Genomic DNA, 26558 nt, shown 5'->3' on the forward strand with positions numbered 1-26558 from the left:
TTAGAACGTTCCGCTACCTTGTCAGTTTGGTAGTTTCCGAAAAACTTGACATGCAGCTTATGGATGTGGTTACAGCATATCTCTATGGGGATCTAGATTCAGAGATATATATGAAGGTTCCAGATGGACTTCAATTACCCAAATCAAGTGGCTCTAAACCACGGAGCGCGTTTTCAATAAGATTAAAACGCTCACTATATGGATTAAAACAATCTGGACGAATGTGGTATAACCGTCTAAGTGACTACTTGATTGGGAATGGATATATTAACAATGAAATATGCCCATGCGTGTTCATTAAAAGAACAAGTTCCGGATTTGCAATCGTAGCAGTTTATGTCGATGACATGAACCTAATTGGAACTCTAGATGAGTTGAAGGAAACTGCTAAATACTTGAAATCCGAATTTGAGATGAAAGATCTTGGGAAAACACGGTTTTGTCTCGGTTTAGAACTCGAGCACCGTAGTGATGGGATTTTGATCCATCAGTCTGCATATACTCAGAAAATCCTAAGGCGCTTTAATGAAGATAAAGCAAAGCCTGTGAGTACTCCCATGATCGGTCATCGTCTTGAGCCCGGAAAAGATCCGTTTCGTCCAAGGGATGAGGACGAAGAACCATTAGAGGTCGAAGTGCCCTATTTAAGTGCAATAGGCGCATTATTGTACTTAGCTCAATGCACAAAGACCAGACATCTCATTCGCAGTGAACTTGTTAGCTCGACATAGCTCTGCGCCAACACGCCGCCATTGGATTGGTGTAAAGACAATCTTTCGATACCTAAGAGGTACAATTGATATGGGCCTATTTTATCCCTACAGAGAGAAGAGGAATGACGGAAGAATGGAATCGGACCCCATTAGGCATGGAGCCGCCGTCCACCATAACATAGTGGCCGGCCATGTTGCCGCCAACGCCGCCACCACTATCAAGGGTGGCCGGCCTCACCCTATCCCCCTCCATCAAAACGACAATGATGTTTTTATGGGTTTTGCTGATGCAGGGTACCTCTCTGACCCTCACAAAGGTCGCTCCCAAACGGGTTATGTTTTTATCATGGGAAGCACTGTGATATCTTGGAGGTCTACAAAGCAGACCCTTGTTGCTACTTCCTCAAATCATGCAGAGATTATTGCTCTACATGAAGCCGTACGAGAATGTATATGGCTAAGGTCTGTAATAAGACATATTCAAGGAAGTTGTGGTTTGAAGTCTACCACGGATGAACCTACATGTATTTATGAGGATAATGCAGCTTGTATTGAGCAAATGAAGTTAGGTTTCATCAAGGGCGACAACACCAAGCACATATCGCCTAAGTTCTTTTATAATCAGCAACAACAAACACTTCTAAAGATTGAAGTGAATCAAATCCGATCAGAGGATACTGTAGCAGACTTATTCACTAAGTCGTTACCTAAATCCACATTCGAGAAACATGTGAAGAGCATCGGATTGAGAAAGTTATCCGAACTCCCACGATTGTAGCAATCAGGGGGAGATATCGACATCAGGGGGAGTTATGATGTCTACATGTTCGATCTCGAAGAGTGAAGGACGTGTTGTGCTCTTTTTGTCCTTCGACCAGGGTTATTTTTGTCCCACAGGGTTTTTGTTACCTGGCAAGGTTTTTAACGAGACAACGAATGAAGCGTCACCACCAAGTTTGAAGCGGCACAAGGGGGAGTGTTGAAGGAAAATCGACTTAGTGTGCCTTATCAAACTAGGAGTAGTAATAGGAGAGAAGGTTCTAGAATTCCTAATCATAGATTGTACATACCTCCAACAATATGGAGTATTTACTACATCACCAAGCATAAGTAACACCCTCTTTGGGACACCCACAAGCCATGGTGAGACCCAACCGCTACTTGCATCTTATAGCCCTATGTTCAAGCTACGCTACGGTATCCGGAAGTCGCAAATCCGTCGCCGGGAAGCCACCTTTCCGGCCTTGCCAAGTTGCCTCCACAATATGCATTTCTATACTAGAATAGTGGGTTCTTGTCCCACATCTAAGAACATGTAAAGGAAGAGCACCCCTTCACATATAAAAGGAACTCTCCTCCCACTTAAACACCATTCACTCCATTACATCTCTTGTAATCTTGTTAGGCCGCAAGGCTCGACACACTAGTACACATTCAAGTGGACGTAGTCTCCCGCTAAGGCGGGAGGTGAACCACTATACATCTCGTGTCAATCTCTCTCTCTCTCTTTACTTATCGTTAATTAGATCCCCACGGATCCAAGCATTAACATTGGCGCCGTCTGTGGGAAGCCAACACAATGGCTTCGTCACGTACCATGAACTTCGGTAAACATCAAATTAGGGCTCGGTCAACGCCCGGCGGGGTCGGTCAACGCCCATCAAGGCTTGATCAACTTTTGGTCAACGCTGACCATGGCTGGTCAACGCCCAACTCAAAAAAAAGTCAACGCTGAACTTCAAAAAAAAAAAAAAAAATCGGGCGGCAAAAACTCTCTGGACACCCAGAAAACTTCTCTGGGCACCCCTCCAATTTTCAAAATTTCCGCCAGTCACTACCAATTGCAGCTCCGTCCACCTTCGACCTGGAACTCGTGGTCTCCATCAGGATCAGCTCCGCCGAACTCTTCCTCCGCCAGGATCCTCCGCCAACCTCCAGGTCACCGCCGAGCTCTTCCGCCGAGCATCTCCGCTGACCTCGAGCTCAGAGCCTCAGCTCTACTTTGCAGCTCCGCCGGACCCAACTGCTGCTCCCTCCGCTAGCAACCTCCGCCGGAAGATATTCCGCCACACTGTACACCGTCACTTTCAACCGCTAGCAAGCCCCGCTGCCATTCTCCTCCGAGCACCGAGCTACGCTCCGCCGGACTGTCTCCGCTCCGCCGGACTATCTCCGCTAGCCTGCCTCCGCCGGCCATGGACAGAGCACCGCTGACCAAAGCTTAGCGGACGAGCTCCGCCGACCAAATCGAGCTCCGTTCCGCCGAGCTTCTCCGCTGGCCCAAACCTCCGCCGAGCGTCTACCTTGGGCGTCACCGCTGAGGTGCACCGCTGGGCATCCTCCACTGTGCTTCCCCGCCGGCCAACCTCCACTCAGCGAAACTAGCGGCCATCTTTGTCGATGCAGCGATCATCTTCGTCGACTAGCGACACCCATCTACTCCTCGGACCATCACCCCGCCAAGAGCCATCCGCCGAAATCCACTTTGGATAACCAAACATTCTCTTGACACCCAATAGCTTGCTCTACGCACCCATGCTTCACCCAGAAAATTCCTCTCGGTGGCTCTTCCCTGCAACTCCACTCTTGCACCCACTTTGCTTGCAGCTGCATGAAGTCGAGAACGCAGCAACTAAAGGAAAGCTAAGCACTCTCAGCCTCTTGGTCTTAATTATACCATAATACCAACTTATTCCTTCTCCATATATATACATCATGACAGCTTACCAAGCATAAGGCATATGTACCGCACAACGCATACTAGCATGCACAGTTTTAAATTAACATGTGTTCCTTGCTAGTCTACCATGCTCCCGGTCAATTCAAGGGCCCACGATTTATATATGCTGAGCCTTAGCATACTTTCTAACTAGCACCTGTCATGAAGAAACACTTTCTAAATTCTAATGTTCTAGTAGCATGCATGCCTACACGTACATGATTGATAGGTGATTAGTTTATTTTGCCTCTATCATTATCAAAATGGGCATTTACTAGCATGCATGCCTTAATTAAGTCTGTTGCACAAGCAACCTGGCACTTTGTGACGTTTCAAAATAGCATAAACATTGGCCCATACCAATCTAGTCAACCTAGTACAAGGCCTCTTTGACATTTCATTATCACTTTGAAATTCACATTAGAGACGAACAATCAAATATGTTATTTGTCATCAAGTAATACTACACTTGCTTATACACTTTGCTTAAAATTTTTATCAAAGTACATATGCAAATTATTTATGTTGATTTGACAAATCTACATATTAATCATCTATTTTGTTTCAAGGAAATTAAACTATTTCTATCAAGCTCCTCACCTCAACTACGAGTGGACGTACATTATCGGAACACTTTATCCGTCAAAGCAATGGAGCGTCATGCTTGGACAACTCCAACATGATTTGGGTACTTACGGTGATTCCAACTCCAACTCGCTCTAAATCGGCATAAGATAAGTAACTTTATCTTCTCTTTTACGCTCTTTCAATTTGAGCTAGTGTCATGCCAACCACATGCTTTTACTACTTTAAGCATGCCTACAAATATATCACACTTGATATGCTTTTACATGCTTCCATAAACTTTTAAGCATGCCAACAACATTTCGTAGATTTGGCAACACTTTCTAGATCTCACATACTAGATATGCCATGTTTCACATACCGATCTCAATGATCCTTTAACATATCTACAAAAATGCAAAAAATGTTATTAGCAACTTTACTACAAGTACATGCTATACACATATGCCATGCTTCTATTTTAATTGCAACTCAATTAAATAAACATGGGACACTCAAACAAAATATTATTACTTGCTCTATGTGATTATCATTTTTCATTCAACCGCCAAGCGGTAAGGCAACGCCTCATAATGACAATGACCGCTACGCGGCATTGCAGTCAAGTTTCTCCTCCGAGAAATAGCAAAGGGACTAGTTAACACAGCCCACGGCAGCCATTGATCCGGCAGTTAACCCCGACGCTTGGGTACCAAAGATTGGGCTTGCTACCCAACACCCTCTGCTCCGCGCAGCTCCCCTCATCAAACAATTTTCCGACCATCGGGAGGTCTATAGCCAGGAGTGGGGGACTCCTCGCAGGGCCTGGCAGGGGCCCACCCGAAAGGGCAAAAGCGTTCGCTCCAACCAATTCTAGATGGACGACGCACTCGCACTAATTATGCTTGATATACGGCACAAAGCTACGCTTTGGTATCAACCCGCAAGAACACCCTCCTTGACTGGGGACTTCGGGGACTTGTACATACAGCCCATCATAATTAGCAACAGTCACGCTCATGCCTCAGGACATCACCTCGAGCTACCCGTTAAGGCACCGCCGAGCTTCCGCTCATGCCTTCCCGGCAACCCTTGAGCTTCCGCTCATGTCTTCCCGGCAACCCTTGAGCTTCCGCTCATGTCTTCCCGGCAACCCTTGAGCTTCCGCTCACGAGCTTCCCGCTCATGCCTTCCCGGCAACCCTTGAGCTTCCGCTCATGCCTTCCCGGCACCCCGAGCTTCCGTTCATGCCTTCCCGGCAACCCTTGAGTTTCCGCTCATGCCTTCGCGACACCCCGAGCTTCCGCTCATGCCTTCCCGGCAACCCTTGAGCTTCCGCTCATGCCTTCCCGGCACCCCGAGCTTCCGCTCATGCCTTCCCGGCAACCCTTGAGCTTCCACTCACGAGCTTCCCGCTCATGCCTTCGCGGCACCCCGAGCTTCCGCTCATGCCTTCGCGGCACCCCGAGCTTCCGCTCATGCCTTCCCGGCACCCCGAGCTTCCGCTCATGCCTTCGCGGCACCCCGAGCTTCCGCTCATGCCTTCGCGGCACCCCGAGCTTCCGCTCATGCCTTCCAGGCAACCCACGAGCCTTCCGCTCATGCCTTCCCGGCAACCCTTGAGCTTCCCGCTCATGCCTTCCCGGCAACCCTTGAGCTTCCCGCTCATGCCTTCCCGGCAACCCACGAGCTTCCCGCTCATGCCTTCCCGGCAACCCACGAGCTTCCCGCTCATGCCTTCCCGGCAACCCACGAGCTTCCCGCTCATGCCTTCCCGGCAACCCACGAGCCTCCCGCTCATGCCTTCCCGGCAACCCACGAGCCTCCCGCTCATGCCTTCCCGGCACCCCGAGCTTCCGCTCATGCCTTCCCGGCACCCCGAGCTTCCGCTCATGCCTTCCCGGCACCCCGAGCTTCCGCTCATGCCTTCCCGGCACCCCGAGCCTTCCGCTCATGCCTTCCCGGCAACCCACGAGCCTTCCGCTCATGCCTTCCCGGCAACCCACGAGCCTTCCGCTCATGCCTTCCCGGCAACCCTTGAGCTTCCCGCTCATGCCTTCCCGGCAACCCACGAGCTTCCCGCTCATGCCTTCCCGGCAACCCACGAGCTTCCCGCTCATGCCTTCCCGGAAACCCACGAGCCTCCCGCTCATGCCTTCCCGGCAACCCACGAGCTTCCCGCTCATGCCTTCCCGGCACCCCGAGCTTCCGCTCATGCCTTCCCGGCAACCCCTGAGCTTTCCGCTCATGCCTTCCCGGCAACCCCTGAGCTTTCCGCTCATGCCTTCCCGGCAACCCCTGAGCTTCCCGCTCATGCCTTCCCGGCAACCCCTGAGCTTCCCGCTCATGCCTTCCCGGCAACCCCTGAGCTTCCCGCTCATGCCTTCCCGGCAACCCCTGAGCTTCCCGCTCATGCCTTCCCGGCAACCCCGAGTTTCCCGCTCACGAGCTTTCCGCTCATGCCTTCCCGGCAATCCTCGAGCTTTACGCTCATGTCTACTCGACACACCACACGTTAATGGAACATTGAATTTTTCTACCATTTGTCGTTTACCGACCGCGACAAATCAAATTCTTTTCGCGTTCCATTAATACGACCGAAAACCAAACAGACACAACCGTACGCACGGTCATCGTTCATGAGTTACAAATACATACCTTCGCGGCACTCATGCAACTTACATCTCACGAGCGTAACCCCGTCAAACTCGACCCCGTTCGTCTCCTTGCGCGCGTAACACATTTATCATATGCAATCCATATGCTCACACGACCATGTATCACGCACCTCATACATTCGTATATGCCAACGCATATCAATGCAACTCACATTTGTTGCCCAATGCAACAAGCATTCTACATATGCCTATTTTTTGTCTTTGTTGTGCAGGTTAACGAGTCCCTTCTTGCTTACGGAGTTCGGGGACTTGTAAGGGCTCCGTGCCGCCCGGTTACTTATGCTTGGTGACTTCATGTTTATAACTCCCCAACCAAGAAGCTCCTCTTACTTGGGGACTTCGGGGACTTGTACATACCTCCAACAATATGGAGTATTTACTACATCACCAAGCATAAGTAACACCCTCTTTGGGACACCCACAAGCCATGGTGAGACCCAACCGCTACTTGCATCTTGTAGCCCTATGTTCAAGCTACGATACGGTATCCGGAAGTCGCAACCGTCGCCGGGAAGCCACCTTTCCGGCCTTGCCAAGTTGCCTCCACAATATGCATTTCTATACTAGAATAGTGGGTTTTTGTCCCACATCTAAGAACATGTAAAGGAAGAGCACTCCTTCACATATAAAATGAACTCTCCTCCCACTTAAACACCATTCACTCCATTACATCTCTTGTAATCTTGTTAGGCCGCAAGGCTCGACACACTAGTACACATTCAAGTGGACGTAGTCTCCCGCTAAGGCGGGAGGTGAACCACTATACATCTCGTGTCAATCTCTCTCTCTCTCTTTACTTATCGTTAATTAGATCCCCACGGATCCAAGCATTAACATAGATGGATTAGTATTCCTTGTAACATTAGAATATGTACTTTGTAATCTCTATATATAGGGCTCCTATTCTCAATAATATGTTGGACAATTCTCTCAAAATCTCTTTTCCTTAAACATGAATGAAATTTGACAGTCTTCCGTGGTAGCGGTCAGAACGGAAACAGAATAAGAAAAACATTGATCACTGAAAGATTAGTGAAACTTCTAGAGCGTAATGGTGATGTATTGGGTAAGACCCCACACTTTCTTGACTGTCGCTATCGTGGAAGATCGTCATATGAACAAAACTGTATATCACAATCGATCCTTCTGAAGCTAACTATTTACCTGGAGATAAATACAAAACACAATTGACATTCAAAACAACAAACATGGCATGCAACATACAATAGGTAAAGGACAAGCTGGTGGTTTTTACCTTTTGAAAAGAAAAAGATCGAACCACCCAGATGTAAAGATGACCACTACAGTCATCACTGAAATCTGAAAATTTCAAAGCCTTCTCCTTCGCTATTCTTTAACAGCATCCACTCATTTTCTAATGAAACCCATCTGAATAAGCTTCTAATTGAAAAAAAATTCCTGGGATACCAAAGTCAAAGACAGCATCTTTAACTGCTTATGCAGAAAGCAAAAGCGCTTAAACCGAAACAGAGAGTTTAGCAAAAGCTCTTCCTGGGTTCGTAGTCGGGCTGTTCCTCTGCGATCGTTTTATGCTAAGTATTCAAAATGTAACTCGGCACACGTGTCACACTTGTAAACATCACCCTCGAGAAATGTTGCTACTAAATAATGTGTACAAAAACTTTGATGGTTTGATTATTGTTACAGGTGCATTTTCTTTCGTATTAGTTACAACTTCTATACAAGTAAAACATATATTCTACAGTGATAGCAATATTATTAACTGCAAAGCGCCCGGTGAAGTTCAATTTTTGCTACCTGCCATGCACTTGTGAAATGGTTAGATCATTCTGAGAGTAACGTCTTTGCCTACTTGAAGATGAATCTGCATCAGTCGAAATTTGCTGACACAAAAATGCAGGTTCTTTAGGAAAAGGCAGAGCAAATGACTGATTGCTTAGCAGAGAAACTACATCAGACATGTTTGGTCGATCAATAGATCTTTCTTGCACGCACAGAAGACCCATCTGTATGTATCTCATAACTTCACTGCTCGAACAAGAAGCACGCAGTGTCGAATCCATCAACTCCATGCCATTACCTTCTTTCCACAAAGTCCAAGCCTAGGATAATCAAATTTCACAAATGTTAATTAGAAACAAATATATGCTGACATATAATAAATAGTGATTGGATCAATTCTGACCTGATTTACAAGAGTTGCTTACTTTGCCCAGTAAGTTCAGAGAATGATCAGCTTCAAAGAAGGCAATATTCTTCTTGCCAGTAATAATCTCTAATACGATCACCCCAAAGCTAAACACATCGGATTTTTCAGAAAAGAGGCCGTCCATGGCATACTCCGGTGACATGTAACCACTAATAATCAGAGGCCAAAATGCATTAGAAAAGGAAGGAAAGTTGGACTAACATCGTTGATCCCAATTTAAATAGAGACGCCAACAGCAATGTGTTAGTAAATGCAGTAGAGATAGTTTTGTTGTAAAAAGAGACCAAATCATATGAGCATGTAAATCTCAAGCTACAGAACATTTTACTTACAATGTACCAACAACCCGGTTTGTTTTGCCTCTAGTGTCATTGTCCCCGAAAATCCTTGCCATGCCAAAATCAGAAATCTTTGGGTTCATGTCACTGTCCAACAGGATATTACTGGACTTTAAATCACGGTGAATGATCCTTAATCGGGAGTATTTGTGAAGATATAGAAGGCCTTGAGCAATCCCTTCCACAATGTTCACACGCTTTCCCCAATCCAAAAGTAACCGTTTGGTTGAATCTGCACCAATTCCTCTCAAAATGTGAACCTCAACAAACATACGAAAAGAAGATCACAAGAATAGGAAGCATATATGACATGTTGCATACTAATGGAGATCATGCACTAACCAAAAATGAAAAAGTCCAGGCTTTTGTTGGGCATGTATTCGTAAATTAGTATACTTTCTTCTGCTTCAATGCAGCATCCCAAAAGCCTAACCAAGTTCCTGTGTTGGAGCTTACAAATCACTGAGACTTCATTTTTGAATTCCCCTGACCCTTGGCGGGAAATTTTGGACAGTCTTTTCACTGCAATTTCTTGTCCTTCTACTAGGAGCTTACCCTGTTTTCATAATGTAAAAAACATTTTGGAGGTTAAGAAGATATTCACAGTGCCAAATAAATTGCAGGGAAATGTTTTCTTGACAGACTGTTGTGCATGTTATATATGCTGCTGCAATGTCATTCTGGGTCACTGATTGGTGAACTCATTTTTGAATACCAGATTGACATCTCAGTAACTTAACATGCCGATTATCTGGTAAGGAAGCATTACTAAAGAAGAAAAGAAAATATTATGACTGTTATCCAATTAAGTAAAGCAAGAACTGAAGCCTCGCCTTATAGACAGGCCCAAATCCACCTTCCCCTAGTTTATTTGACTCAGCAAAGTAATTTGTTGCAGTCTGTATTGTAGAAATACTAAACAAGGGCAGATCTTGATCCTTCTGCCTGCCTAACTCGATGTTACTTGCACCTCTAACTGCATTCTGCTGAACTGGTGACACATTAGTCGCCCTTTGGAATAAACTCTCTTGGTCCAAATTGATAATGCCTTCTGTTACTGAGTCTTCTGATTACATTAATTACACAAGGTTGACCTTTTTCAGTAGGGAAAAAATGACAGACATAAAGTGTCATAGATAGTTTTAGGGGAGCGCTCTTCGCACTCACTTTACTTCCCTCACTCCAAAAGTGTGCAGGAATATTGTAAAAGAGTGCAAAATGGTACGCCCCATTAAATCCAACAATCAAATTAACTCTAACCTTTGTGTCCCTTTCTCCAACGCAGATAGCAGCATAAGGAAAAAGGGATAAGAACCAAGAGGGTAGCCAAAGAAACTGTGAGAGCTAACCCGAGTTTCCACTTCTTACCACCTGAATAGTGAAGACAATGCCAGCATTTTGTTGGTAAGTTGTATATAACATTTCTTGCTAGCTTCACATAAAGGAGCTGTACTAACTTTCACTAATTTTAAGAAATTAAAATAATAATAATTTGCCTAAACAACAAACATATGAGAAAAGAAGTCTAAAACCAATAGATGGGTATTCACTTCAACAGCAAGTCTTCAGTATTGACTCCAATTATGATCTGTCCAGCAGACCTCTACTATTTGCCAGAATATCATAACTCCCAGCAACCTTCTAAACTACTCAACAAATGACAACCTAAGAAAAAAATTGCAGACTGTCAGATAATAAAACATTTATACTCATAATATATGTCAATGCCAACTACTGAACAAATGATTTAAAACATAGACTAGCTGGGACTCTTTGTGTAACATATCTGCACACAGTCTGGCTTTTAAGCAGACCGTGGTACAGGCGACCATCAGTTTTGAAACTGATCCCCTCAGTTGGCTTGAAGGAGTTTCTTTTTTCAATTCAAGGAATGAGGTCAAAACCAGAACTCCTCCAAGTCAACTATTTGGTGTCACAACCAGAACCCTTCTATCCAAACCAAAAAGGCTTTGGTTTTGTTAGCAGATTTGCAATGTTCATAAGAGAATTGTTTACTGGCATACCATTTGTAGCAGCAGTACCGCGGATGTAAATAATCCCTGGCCCTTTTACTATGGTCTTCAATAAATCCTGCTTACTCCCATAATAAAGTTGGCATTCTTTATCATTCTGAAGTGAAGCAAATGCAGTGCAAGAACAATTGCTCTCGCACAGAGTTTCACAACCACTAGGCCCCGTATTAATGGCACCAATGTTAAACATAGATGGCAGTGATCCCTTAACCTGTGAAAAGCTTTCACCATCCTCACACATAGATGGTAGGGAAGTCAAGCACCTCCCAGTTGAATTTTCACACAGGGCATGACTCACGGAAGAAATCTTCCCATCCACCATAAAATACTGATCTAGTTTTCCCGTGGAAGCCATCACAAACCACACAATGTCATAATTCTTATTGCCACTAAAATTAAAGTAGGCTTCATCTGCAGTGGAATGGTGACTAAAATTGTAGTCATTTCCACTTGTTGAGTTGTCAAAAATAAACCGCAGGTTATGTCCATCCCAAAACCCAATATCCATTCGAACTTTATCTCCTCGCCAAACCTGAATCTTTGTAAAGTTGATCCTATCCATGGTTAAGGTGAAAAGGCCACGAGTAGGGCTTTGGGGGCTTACCCAAGAAACAAAAAGGTGAAAGCTTGGTTGGTTAGTGTTTAGTGCCGACCAACCAAGTTTCATCCCAGGAAGATAAGTATCAGTTGGATTATCAAAACTTTGCCATAGAACAGTACCTGTATGATCAAATATCACAGTTTACTGTTGAAGGTCTGAAATAAACATGTCATCGAAAGAAAATTTTATATGAAAACGGTTTAAGTGTCAGCATTCATGAAGTTATCCCAACTGCATAGCAGACCAACTACATTGGCTTTATTCTTTATTGACTTCTCTGTCATTAGTTATTGTACTCTATTGACTTCTCTGTCATTTGCTGTTGTAATAGTTAGAATAGTTACTATAACTCCTATCCTCCCAACTGTAATTGTAGGCCTGAACATACTATAAATCCTCCTAACTGGAGATGAATAAACATAACTGATATTACCATTTGACATGGTATCAGAGCATATACAATCCTAGGAAATATTTAGAAGGTATTTCTGATATGCACTTGCAGCAGCTTCTGTAATCTCAGAGTTGCTGGGCCTTACCTTACCTACAAAGCTTCTGTAATCTCAGAGCTTATTGCCTTACCTCACCTGCAAACTCTGTAATCCCAGAGTTTGTTGCCTTACCTTCTGCAAGCTTCTGAAATCTCAGAGCTTGTTGTGCCAGCTGATTACCTTAGCTTTTCCATCAATTTTTTCAATCAGAAACTTATCAAATCTCCCCCGACCCAATCCGACAAACTATCCCAAAATCAATCTTCCGCTGCTACCGTACCTGTTATTGTGAAAAACAATGGTCAATGATGATGATATCAATGTTTCCAACAAAGGTGATTCATCTGCAACTCAGCTTCCACAGATTGTCACAGTACAAAGTGACAATTCCAATTCCTCTCATATTGGCATGAAACTTGACGATACCAATTATTCACTCTGGTCACAAGTTGTGGAGATGCATGTTGCTGGGCGAGAAAAGTTTGGATATTTGACTGGTGAAGTCCCACAACCTTCACCAAAAGATCCAACCTACAACAAATGGAGGGCTGACAATGCTCTAGTCAAAGGCTGGCTGATCAATTCAATGTCTTCCACTTTGATGGGCAACTTCATTCGTCTTCCTACAGCTAAGGCGGTTTGGGATGCTGTTGCTAAAACCTACTATGATGGCTCAGATATGTCTCAAGTTTATGAGTTGACTTGCAAGGCCTTCCAAATGCGTCAAAATGGGAGACCAATCACTGCCTACTACTCTGATCTTCAAGGTATTTGGCAAGAGTTAGATCACCGATGTCCAAGTAACATGGAATGTGCTGCTGATGCTGCTACTTGGAAGAAACAAACTGAGAATCAACGTGTGTACGTGTTCTTGGCTGGTCTAGATCCTGAACTCGATAAAGTTCGCAGTGATGTGTTGCGAATGGATCCTTTCCCTGATGTTGAAGTTTCCTTTGCTCATGTTCGACGTGAAGCTCAACGTCAAGTTACAATGATGAATGTCTCTGAAGTTCATGAGGGCTCTGCGATGGTGTTCGGAACTCAGCGAAATGGTGTTGCTCGACCTTCTTTTTCCTCAATTGGTTCCAGTTCGAAGAACACTAAAACAAGAGAGTGTTCTTACTGTGGTGACAAAGGCCATATCCGAGAGACTTGTTTCAAGTTAATCGGCTTCCCAGATTGGTACTTGGAGCAGAAGGAGCAGCAATCTCAAAAGAAGGATAAAGAAAAGGGAAGAAAGGGAAAGGCATTGCAGATTGCCTCGCAACCATCCTTGGTGTTAAAGGTAGATCAACCTTCTACCAACAATTCTTCATCGACATCTTTGGCTGACTCAGGTAACTTGGGTCATGCTTTAAATATTTCTGCTTCTACTTGTGATAGTGCGTGGATAATTGACTCAGGTGCAACAGATCATATGACTTTTGATTCCGGTCAGTTTCATACACATACTCATCCTTCCAAGCACAGTGTCGCAAATGCCAATGGTATTCCTTCCCCTGTTATAGGGGCAGGTTCTATCCCATTAACATCTTCATTATCCCTCTCATCTGTGTTACATGTTCCTGCTCTTTCCAATAATCTACTGTCAATTAGTCATATCACCAAAACCTTAAAATGTTCCATAACATTCTTTCTGTTAGAATTTGTGGCTCTGATACCACTATTGGTATTTGGTGCGGAAGCTTTTAGTAGTAGTGGGCTAGGACAATGTGTTTAGGTAAAGATGTTTAGGAGCTAGGTGAGCTAGGACTAGAAGTAGAGGAGGTGTTAAGAGTTAGAAACAGAGGAGGTTGTTTAAGAAAGGAAAACAGAGGAGAGAAGCTATTGATTAATGCTTCTGTTTAAGTAAAATAGATTCGAGAGAGAATTGTAGAGAGAGATGTGTCTTATTATTGAGAATAGGAGCCCTATATATAGGGATTACAAAGTACATATCTTAATGTTACAAGGAATACTAATCCGAGTAGGATTAGGAAATCTAGAACCTTCTCTCCTATTACTACTCCTAGTTTGATAAGGCACACTATGTTGATTTTCCTTCAACACTCCCCCTTGTGCCGCTCAAACTTGGTGGTGACGCTTCATCTGTTGCCTCGTTAAAAACCTTGCCAGGTAACAAAAACCCAGTGGGAAAAAAATAACCCTGGTCGAAGGACAAAAAGAGCACAACACGTCCTTCACTTTTCGAGATTGAACATGTAGACATCATAACTCCCCCTGATGTCGATATCTCCCCCTGATTACTACAATCATGGGAGTTCGGATAACTTTTTCAATCCGATGCTCTTCACATGTTTCTCGAAGGTGGATTTAGGTAACGACTTAGTGAATAAGTCCGCTACATATCCCTTTCCAATCAAGTAGTCACTTTAGTGAGCGTTTCAACCTCGTTGCAAACGTGCTCCGTGGTCTAGAGCCACTTGACTTGGGAAAATGAAGTTCACAAGAACCTTCATTATATTCCGTATCTAGATCCCCATAGAGATACGTAGTGACCACATTCGTAAGCTGCATGTTCAGTTATTCAGAAACTACCAAACTGACAAGGTAGTGGAGTGCAATGACATCCATTACGAGAGAATATGTCTTCTTGTAGTCGATTCCAGGGCGTTTTGTGAGACACCTTGCGCCATAAGGTGAGATTATCATCTCTTTTTCTCATCACGCTATCTAACGAAGACCTATTAATGTCAACAGGTTTTATATTAGGAGGTGTTGGCATCTCAAGCCCGAAAACCTTCCTCTTCGTTAGTGAATCAAATTCAACCTGGATCGCATCTTTGCATTTAGGCCAATCTGCTCTTCGTTGGCATTCCTTTCAACGGAGTAAGGTTCGATGTCATTGGTCTCAATAATTCCACGTCCTCATGTACACTAGTGTAGTTTGTAGAGATCTCTATATTCTCAGGAGTTGGTTCTAACATTGAGGCGTCCCCCAACGATGTCTCTTGGACATAACCACAATCCAGAATATTCCCATGAGACGGATTTTGAGTATCAATGATCAATGGATCAAGTTGTGCCAACTCGCTCTCTTCCTAGGGCGAGAATCCATCGAACCTATGGGTCTCCTACGCTCTTTAGCGGAACCCATGGCCTATGACGCCACTATGCCACACTGTGGCGTCACTATACCACCATCCATGGTGGTGGTGCCGTGCCCATCTCATCCTCTTGAGTGGACATCTATCCTTGCAGGCATGTTTGCAGCAGGTATATGTGATCTCGTCACTTTTTAGGGGATCAAGATGAGACATAGTGGGGACAGACCACGACAATTCCTGTCGTTTCTGTTGAACATAGACGTTCTAATCTCCCCCTAACGACGGGGAGACTGTCTCATCAAAGTGACAATTCGCAAATCTAGCGAAAAAGAGATCGTCTGTCAAGGGTTTTACATAGCGGACTTTATGGTTGGAGACTTATGTCCAATACAAATATATATGCATTCGTTGCAATGACTCATGTTGATGCGCTATGGCGGCACAATTGGCACATAAACCGCACACTCAAATATGCATAAGTACGAGATATTTAGACTCGAACCCAGTCACTAGCTGTAACGCAAATAAACGTTGAGTGGCTGCTATGAGTCGTAGACGAATTAGCATAGCTGCATGCAATATTGCATAACCCAAGAGGAAATATTGGTGCGCATGACCAAAGTCCGGGCTACCATCGTAGTCTTTTAATGGTGGTTTTTCCTCGAGACCAATTGGGTGTGTACATGGGAATATGATACTCGATATCAATACCCAATGATATGCAATAGTCATCGAAAATTTTCGATGTAAACGCTCCAGCATTATGAGTGGACAATGGCACAACACGTGACCAGCGTGTTTGCATATCAACCAACACCATAACATGTCTATACGGTCCGCAAGTTGGTTGAGTAGGTCCACAATATCACCTTGGATTCTTTGTAAGAATGGTATATTTTCTTGGTGTCCTTTGCATAGGATGGTCTCGATCCTAATTTGGCTAAAGAGCAGGCTTTGTAGAACGAATAATGGGCTTTAGAAACAACCAATGAGGATTTTGGTTGAGCCACGAAGTCACAAGTGACTTTAGAAGTAAATTTTGGATGGGAAAGAGCATAGGTGGCGTCAATGCCACCCTGAGGCCGCAGGGGGACGGCGGCGCCGGCCAAGGATGGCCGGTTTTGGGGGTGAACGGCGCCGTGAGGCGCAGGGGCTCTTTCGGAGTCCAAAAACCGATTTTTACTTCTTTTCGTTCTGAAAAGGGGATGTCCGTGTGAAGTCTTTAATATACGGATCATCATGTCATGACCTGGGTGTCCCAAACGGTCATGCCAAAGCCTATATGTGTCAGAATTCCATAAATCATCTCTCATAACATGATTAGATTCAATGACTCGAATAGTGGTTGCATACAACCCACTAGAGCGACACATAAGTTTCTCTAATACTCGTTTATGTCCGTAGTCATTAGAGGTGATGCAAAGGAACGCTTGTTCATTCTCACAATGTGTTTCCACATGAAAACCATTGGCTCTTATATCTTTGAAGTAATAACGTCGAAAGAAATCGACACTTTATTAATAATAGCCAATGATTACATCAAAGTTTCGTGACCAAAATCTAATCCAACATAAAAAATCAAACCGTAGACAAATCGTAGTCACTCAATCCGTTCGGTAATTTCAATTTAGTTGTGACCAGGTAAGGTAAGGCGAGATTTTGGTGGAGCGTTGCTCACTTTTAAAACCGTTCTCTCAGATCAAACCTTGCCTAGACATCACAAGTACTCTTGAGTACGCCTAGAGGGAAAAAGTTAATACAAAAAGTCATTTTGTTGATTTAAGGCATATTGCCATTACATAATTCTTGGAAATTAAAAGACTATATAAAAATCTGCGGCATTCTATCTTCATCGCCAGATTTAAAGTCTTTTATAGCTCGATATCTTGATTACCATTGATCAGGTACTCCATAAAATACCATGAAGAGGATGCTCTCTTGATTGAGGTGTATTGACACAATACATATGGTCCCTAGGACCAATGGCGTTGGAATAGTGCAATCATGGCCAAAAGTGGCGCCATGGTGTCCAACCCTATACCCTCAATGTCATGACTCCTACGGTCATGTTAGGGTTTTCTCAATCAATTTGTTCTTTTGTGTTTTCCACAATCATGCATAAATAATATGATGCAGAGAGCCTCCGAACAATATTTCATAACTCTTTCAAAGTTTTAGTGAAGCAGATATTATTCCATCGTGCTTCCATGTTCGAAAAGTTGTGAATGTTACTAAAACGTTCACTAGGCGCAACCCAAAGGTTGTTAGCGTTATCCTCATTCATGTACTCAAACTGGAGGGCCATCTTCATGTGGCGCTTCATCAGGGTAAATGCCCTGGAATTTTCTATCTCAGTTTGTGAGTCTTGAGCGGTTCCTTTAGAACATGGCTCTTGGATTGTAGGCAAATAAATATCCCGTGCCCGTAGAATCCAATGGAGTAAAATCGAGCTCGTTCAAGTTTGATATCCAAAAAAGGAGAAACAAGAATGGATTAGTTTCGGAGTCAATGCTTCCACGAAAACTAGTATTAAGATTTCCGAGCCTTAATGCTACCAAGAAATCGATTTCCAAGAAATTTGGATTAGACAGAAACAATGATGTTTGAATGGTCAAAATAGATGCTCACGAATGCTCTTAGTCCGTAGCATACGAACGCTCTTAGTTCGTTAAATCGATGCTTACGGACGCTCTTAGTCCGAAGTCTTACGAACGCTCTTAGTTCGTTAATTGCGTGAATCCCCACGATTCCGCTTTTCAATGATCGAACCCACGTTATAAGAAAGGTGGGATGTAGAAGAAGGAATTTTGTAAGTCCCCCGAAGAAAAATAAAAATAAATTTAAATTTCAAAAGCGGGAATAACTTACCAGTGAAAACTTACTCATGAATTTCGGAATTTGAAATTCTCAATACAGGCGCGTGTTGATGCAGGCGTGTAGGATTGCATACGCGCTATCGATCCTGGGTCGGGGATTGCAAACCATCTTTCAATCCCTGCTGTGTGGCCGATACAGGTCTGGCCGAGGTAAGCCAAGGAGCTGGCCGACGGATGCGTGCGCAGGGGCGCGTAGGCGTTGCAGGGGCAGGCACGCAGATGAGGCTAACGTGGGCTAGGAGCTGCTGCAGTGATGCTTGAAGGGAGCAGCGGTTTTCAAGGATTTTTGTTGAAAATCGGAGCAGATTTGCTTCTTAACAGCTTTCACTTAGATTGGTGTACAGGTCTCAAAACAACTCCGATAATGCTGAAATTCGGAGGTCAGATAGAAGAGACAGAGACGAACAACATTGATGAAGGAAACATTTTGATCTGAGGTCCCTATCAAGACGTTTCGGGGCTTGAAAGAAGGCAGATCTGCACAGGAACGAGCGTCCTGCTGTGCTGCAGGGGCAGCAGGCGTGCGGCGATGCTGCAGGGGCAGTAGGCGGCACACGGGTGCGTAAGGGCTGCAGGGGCAGCGTGCAGCGCAGGGGCGCGCAGGTGGGCAGCAGCGGCTAGTCTAGCACGGGCTAGGTGCAACGGTGGAGAAGGTGATGTTGAAGAATTTTCTGGTTTTGGATTTTTGATCTCAAGGTTAGGGCTCGTGCTGATAACCTGTTTAAGTAAAATAGATTCGAGAGAGAATTGTAGAGAGAGATGTGTCTTATTATTGAGAATAGGAGCCCTATATATAGGGATTACAAAGTACATATCTTAATGTTACAAGGAATACTAATCCGAGTAGGATTAGGAAATCTAGAACCTTCTCTCCTATTACTACTCCTAGTTTGATAAGGCACACTATGTTGATTTTCCTTCAACAGCTTCTTAATTGATTCGAGAGTAATTACAAGAGTACATGGCTGATTACATATTTAAAGACCTTGTTCACCGACCTAACATATAATTAACTCCACCGACTTAACTTATGTGGTTAATTACTAACCACACATTAGTGAGCAACACTAGAACTCTCTAGACATTTCATTACATGATCATTATGGATTAATCTAGACCAAGTACTTGAACAAGTTCTAGACTAATCTAGATAGTTAGAGAAAGATTTAGAGAACTCCAATGTGCATTAGTTGTTTTAACACTCCTCCTTAATGCACATTGATGATACTCCGGGCAATCTCGTAGAAATTCAAGTCTCGATCTTGGAAGTGCCTTGGCGAAGGTGTTCTCGCTCTTGCTTTCTTTCTCCATGGCCTTCCTTCAGCTTTCTTCTTCCATAGCCTTCCTCCGGCTTTCTTCTTCATTGCAACTTCACAACTTTTTAGTTGTGGAGGATTTGAACTCCCTTCTTTATTTGCTTGATGTGGTAGAGTCCTCAGCTGCTTTTTCTCTAGGAAAATATTTTTCTTCTCGACTTCTGCTTTCGTGGCCATTTGTTGCCATTGGATGGGAAAATATCTATTTTTCATCCTTATTTTGAAAATCAACCTTCTTTTCTTGTCAAATATTTTGCAGAAGTCTCCATGAAATAATATAGCATATCCATTTTCCATCATTTGTCCGACACTTAGGAGATTATGCTTCAAGCTAGGAACTAATACAACATCATTAATCTTTTTAGTTCCTAAATTAGTCGGGATGGAAATCGTACCTTTGCCTTTAGTTTTCACAATTTCTCCATTTCCTAGTTTCACTTGAGACTTTTGTGAAGTATCAAGTTTGGAGAAAATGGTTTTGTCTCTTGACATGTGATTGCTGCAGCCGCTATCCACGTACCACTTCTTATTTTTCTCTTCAATCGCCGAGTGACATGCATAGAAGAGCTTCTCATCTTGCTCATTTTCTTCTGAAAAGTCTGCTCGGTGATTTTTCTTGAGGAAACAGTTTTCCTCGATATGACCAAACTTGTTGCAGTTTCGGCATTTCGGTTTTCCCCGAAACCAACAATCTATTTCTCGATGATTATTTTTGTGGCAAATTCCGCATGGAGAATAATTTCTTTTCTCCTTTATATCTTTTTTATTTTCCCAATATTTGGGTCTTTCTCCTCCTCTAGAAGATTCATTCAACTTTGCATCTTTTTTATATTTCTGAGATCGTAGATTGAGTTTAGACTGGAATGCACTCTCTACAGGAGTTTCATTCCGACTACTCAATCTTTTTTCATAAGCTTCTAAAGAGCCTATCAATTCTGTCACCGAAAGATTCGATATGTCTTTCGAATGTTCGATGGCAGTTACTATTGGGTCATATTTTTCAGTGAGGCTAATGAGTATTTTTTCAACTACTCTAGTCTCACTAATATTTTCACCATAGGCTCTTAATTGATTTACTATTTCCTTTAACCGGGAATAGTAATCTTTTACGATCTCAGAATCTTTCATTTTTAAATTTTCTAACTCTCTCCTCATAGTTTGTAATTTGACGGAACGTACCTTTGCAGTTCCTTGAAACTCCTCCTTTAGTAGATCCCAAGCTTCTTTTGATGTAGTAGCTCCCATGATTCTTGAAAAATTTGTATCGTCCACCGCTTGTTGGATGGCGAAAAGAGCACTAGCATCTCTTAGTTTTTCTTTCTTCTCTTGCCTCAACTGCTCCACCGTTGGATTTTCTGGAGTCGAGAATCCTTTCTCTACTATGTCCCATAGATCTTGAGACATGAAGAAGGTTCTCATCTTGATACTCCAAAAATCATAGTTTTCTCCCTTGAAGATGGGAAGAGGAATAGATGTTTGGTTAGAGGTGGAGATAGACATGGTGGAAGACACAAATCAACGCCCCGAATAGATGATCGAACAAGCTCTGATACCACTGTTAGAATTTGTGGCTCTGATACCACTATTGGTATTTGGTGCGGAAGCTTTTAGTAGTAGTGGGCTAGGACAATGTGTTTAGGTAAAGATGTTTAGGAGCTAGGTGAGCTAGGACTAGAAGTAGAGGAGGTGTTAAGAGTTAGAAACAGAGGAGGTTGTTTAAGAAAGGAAAACAGAGGAGAGAAGCTATTGATTAATGCTTCTTAATTGATTCGAGAGTAATTACAAGAGTACATGGCTGATTACATATTTAAAGACCTTGTTCACCGACCTAACATATAATTAACTCCACCGACTTAACTTATGTGGTTAATTACTAACCACACATTAGTGAGCAACACTAGAACTCTCTAGACATTTCATTACATGATCATTATGGATTAATCTAGACCAAGTACTTGAACAAGTTCTAGACTAATCTAGATAGTTAGAGAAAGATTTAGAGAACTCCAATGTGCATTAGTTGTTTTAACACTTTCCCACTCATTGCATCTTCCAGGATCTCCTCAGCAAGGAAACGATTGGTCGTGGTGAGGAAAGAGAGGGTCTGTACTACTTGGTCTTATCGGAAGCAAGCGAGACGTCGGTGAGCCAAGCACATCAAGCAAGTGCAGATGTTTTGAGCACAGAGGAGCAAATTTGGCTATGGCATAGACGTTTAGGTCATCCATCCTTTATTTATCTTAAGCACTTATTTCCATCGTTATTTTCCAAAATCAATGTATCCAAGTTTCATTGTGAGACTTGCATATTGGCTAAGAGTCATCGTGTTCATTTTCCCCCTAGCTCTAGTCGAAGTGATGTGCCTTTTGCACTCATACACTCCGATGTCTGGGGTCCATCTAAAATACCTACCTCATCTGGCATGCGGTGGTTTGTTTCGTTTATCGATGATTGCACTCGTGTGTCATGGGTATATCTTCTTAGGAATAAAAGTGATGTGTGTTCTATCTTCCCTATATTTCATACTATGATTCGAACACAATTCAATGCTCAAATTCAGGTGGTGCGTTCTGACAATGGGGGAGAATATCTTAATCATGACATGAACACATATTTTCAATCTCATGGTATTCTCCACCAAAATTCTTGTCCACACTCCCCTCAACAAAATGGCATAGCTGAACGTAAAAATCGGCATCTCTTAGAAATGGCTCGATCTTTACTCCTTACAATGCAGATGCCTAAATTTTTTTGGGGCGATGCTCTTCTTTCGGCTGTCTATTTGATTAATAGACTCCCTTCCAGTGTCCTTGATTTTCAAACTCCTCTCCAGGTTCTTTCCAGTCACTATTCCTTGCCATCAATGCTTAAAATTCCTCCTCGCATTTTTGGGTGTGTTGCTTATGTTCATATCTATAAACATCAGCGAGACAAACTTGATCCTTGTGCCCTTAAATGTGTCTTTCTGGGCTATTCTCCTAGCCAAAAGGGATATAAATGTTATCATCCTCCCACCAGAAAATCTTATGTTACTATGAATGTTACCTTTAGAGAAGATATCGGGTATTTCACTACTCCTTCTCTTCAGGGGGAGTCCATAAACATGGAAGAGAAGTCTTATGATTTTGATATTATAACGATGGAGCCAACAGCACCAGCTCGGGAAGAGAATGTGTTAAAGGTGTACAAGAGAAGGAAAAACAAAGTTCAGAAGAATGATGAAGAAGATCAAGTAGCTACACCCCTCTCTGATTTACCACCACACCACTCGACTTCCGACACTGAGGTCAATCCTGAGGTACACTCTCATCCTTCTTATTCTGACATACCTGTAGTTGAGTCTAATCATGATACAGTGTATAATCTAAATGACTTGTTTGATCCTACACATCCATCAATTGAAAAGGAAAATCAGAGGTACCATCTTCCTCCTCGGAAAAACCGAGGGCAACCTCCTGATCGCTTGGGATTTTCCAAAGAAGATAATGTCAAATACCCAATTGCAAATTCTGTGTCGTCTCATAGATTATCTAAGTCATATAAGTCTTTTGCACTTCAATTATCCACTATATCTATTCCAAGTAAGTTGCAGGAAGCGCTTGCTGATCCAAAATGGACCAAAGCCATGATTGAAGAGATGAAAGCACTCAATAAAAACTCCACTTGGGAGTTGGTGGATCTACCTAAAGGGAAGAAGACCGTAGGTTGCAGGTGGATATTTACGGTAAAGCATAACACTGATGGCTCAATTGAGAGATACAAAGCTAGATTAGTAGCTAAAGGATACACTCAAACTTATGGTCTAGACTACCAAGAGACTTTTGCACCAGTTGCTAAGATCAATACCATTCGAGTTCTCTTATCTCTAGCTGCCAATATGGATTGGCCATTACATCAATTTGATGTGAAAAATGCCTTCCTGCATGGAGACTTAGAAGAAGAAGTGTATATGGATCTTCCTCCTGGGTTTACCACAGATTCCGACATTGGAAAGGTGTGTAGACTTAGGAAGTCCTTATATGGTCTCAAACAATCCCCAAGAGCATGGTTTGGAAGGTTCAGTAAGTCTATGAGGAAATTCGGGTACAAGCAAAGTAATTCTGATCACACATTGTTTCTAAAGCATAAGAAAGGTAGGGTGACAGCCTTAATTATTTATGTGGATGACATGGTGGTTACAGGTAATGATGGAGAAGAAATGAAACTACTCCAAAATTACTTAGCCCAAGAGTTTGAAATGAAAGACCTTGGGGGTCTAAGATATTTTTTGGGAATTGAGGTAGCTAGATCCAAGCATGGCATCTTCTTATCTCAAAGAAAGTATGCTTTAGATTTACTAACTGAAACTGGAATGCTTGCTTGCAAACCAGCAGATACTCCTATTGAACAAAATCACAAATTAGGAGAGTATCTTGATCAGATCCCTACTAATAAAGAAAGATATCAAAGGTTGGTAGGAAAATTGATCTACTTATCACACACACGACCTGACATTGCATATGCAGTGAGTGTGGTAAGTCAGTTCATGCACTCACCGAGTGAGGATCATATGGATGCTGTTGTTCGAATTCTCTAATACTTGAAGTCAGCCCCGGGTAAAGGGTTGATGTTCTCTAAGCATGGCCAACTCGAAATTGAAGGCTATACTGATGCAGATTGGGCTGGTTCTAAATCAGATAGAAGATCCACTTCTGGATATTTCACTTTTGTTGGTGGAAATTTAGTCACCTGGCGTAGCAAGAAACAAAAAGTTGTTGCTAGATCAAGTGCTGAAGCTGAATTCAGAGGCATGTCCCATGGTGTTTGTGAAATGCTTTGGTTGAGAAATTTGTTGAGAGATTTGGGTTTCAAACCTAAGAAGTCCATGAATTTACACTGTGATAACAAATCAGCTATCTGTATCTCTCACAATCCTGTTCAACATGATCGGACTAAACATGTTGAAGTGGATAGACATTTTATCAAGGAGAAACTAGAGGGCGGAATTATTGACTTCCCATTTGTGAAAAGTGAGGATCAATTGGCAGATATCTTGACAAAGGCTGTGTCAAGTAAAACCTTCCATTCATGCCTTAACAAGTTGGGTATTCGAGATATTTATGCACCAACTTGAGGGGGAGTGCATAGCAGACCAACTACATTGGCTTTATTCTTTATTGACTTCTCTGTCATTAGTTATTGTACTCTATTGACTTCTCTGTCATTAGTTATTGTACTCTATTGACTTCTCTGTCATTTGCTGTTGTAATAGTTAGAATAGTTACTATAACTCCTATCCTCCCAACTGTAATTGTAGGCCTGAACATACTATAAATCCTCCTAACTGGAGATGAATAAACATAACTGATATTACCATTTGACATTAAGTGAATTCTGCTAAGAGAAAATATGAAAATGTTGTATCAAATATACTAGTTAGAAATAGAAACAGTAGAGAAACTTCAAGACATTATCAAATTTCAGACCATACCTGTATATTCTTCTTTAAGGACAAAATTTCCTGAATCAAGAAGTGTTGCAGTTGTGTTTATGGCCGTGGCAACATTTTCAGAATTGAGTAGCCAAGGAACTTGACGTCTGTCCATGAAAACCAGATTCCCAGATCGTATTTGAAGAATACCTGAGGAATCTGATATGGGAATTTCGCGGTTACCAACCCAGACAACCTTGTTCTTATCGGCTTTGAACCAAATGCCAATATAATAATTGCCTGAAAAGTCATCACTGAAGAAGCCAAGCTCAAAAATCCTACCAGCTGAAACCAAGGTTTGATTGTTTGTTAGTGTTTCTTCAGGTGTAAGTGTATCAGTTAATGCATGAGATGAAAATGAAAAGAAGGTATAGGACGATATCAAACAAACAATATGAAGAAATTCTATTTTGATGCTGGCCATTGTCTGTAGCAAAGCTGATAAACTAATTCAATGTGTAAAGCAAAGCTGATAAACTAATTCAAGCTAGAGGTCCAGATGAAGACCCAACTAGATGGGAGCTAGCTAGCTGTAGCTTTTTATTTAATTTCTAAATTAATAATATAATTTTCCTTCATCCTCACTTCTACATGTTCTGTTGGTCAACTGTTTACTGGTTCTGTGTTGATCTTCCAGCCTTCCAGGATATAAAATATCATTTTAAACACAATGGAAACTCCTGGATCATAAATGCTTAATGGTTAAGTTTTAGGATTACTAAATTAAAAAGCCTTTCTGCCTTGCATAGGAAATTTCCAAACTTCCAATAAGTCAACTATGAATACACATGTAAATTATCAGAATTCTTATGAAGTCAACTTGTGATAGTTTTGGCCCTGCGTGTATCAATACATGTCATGGTCCATGAGAACCAAATTCCCAGAGCGGATTTGATGCCAGCTGAATAAATCCAAAACAAGAATCATGCAACATACAATAGGAAAGCCAGAAGCATATGGTTTGTACCTTTTGCTTTCCAAAAGAACCCAGATGTGGAGATCATAGCTTGAAAACCATCTTCAATCTATCTCCATGTTTGCAGTAATGGTAATGACAATACAAAACCATTGCTGGACAGTCCAGTGATCTATAGCTTCCTCCTCCATGAAATCCCAGAATCTGAAGACAGAGGGCAGTCATGTTTTTCAACCTCTAAATTGAAAGAAAAAAAAGAAAAGATAAATTGTTTTCGAGCAAAAGTGAATGGAAGGAGTTCAATTACACAACCACATAGAGAGACCTTCCAACAGCTTTGCCTCTTGAGCAGGGAAATTGGTGTCTGCCACTGGTATGCCACTGGGTTTCCAATGTCCAGCACACCCAAGTGGCACACATGCATATACTGTTATAAAAGTGATACCTAGACAATCACTTCACAAATTACATGGGAGAGAAACACTATATATACTCTTATACAAGCAATTCCTGTTTCTATTAAAAATGTGTTTGATACTATAATGCAGTCCAAATAGCTTTTACTGATCCTGATTATTCCTCAATTACTTTTTGATGCTGCAAAC

The 26558-nt window shown here is 42.6% G+C and overlaps 1 protein-coding gene across 1 annotated transcript; it reads right to left on the reverse strand.

Moving 5' to 3' along the window:
- Nucleotides 1–8097: 8097 nt before the first annotated feature.
- On the reverse strand, nucleotides 8098–26380 carry LOC133739924 (receptor-like serine/threonine-protein kinase SD1-8). The gene is made up of 10 exons (XM_062167740.1): nucleotides 26266–26380; nucleotides 26005–26157; nucleotides 25038–25322; nucleotides 11228–11956; nucleotides 10464–10574; nucleotides 10037–10269; nucleotides 9546–9759; nucleotides 9198–9435; nucleotides 8864–9014; nucleotides 8098–8758 (listed from the first exon to the last, which is right to left on the reverse strand). The coding sequence occupies exons 2-10, from the start codon at nucleotides 26039–26041 to the stop codon at nucleotides 8450–8452; spliced, it is 2307 nt and encodes a 768-aa protein (XP_062023724.1). The 5' UTR covers nucleotides 26042–26157; nucleotides 26266–26380; the 3' UTR covers nucleotides 8098–8449.
- Between the last annotated feature and the right edge of the window lie 178 nt (nucleotides 26381–26558).

Source organism: Rosa rugosa, chromosome 3 (genome assembly GCF_958449725.1).
Source record: "Rosa rugosa chromosome 3, drRosRugo1.1, whole genome shotgun sequence".
NCBI lineage: Eukaryota > Viridiplantae > Streptophyta > Magnoliopsida > Rosales > Rosaceae > Rosa > Rosa rugosa.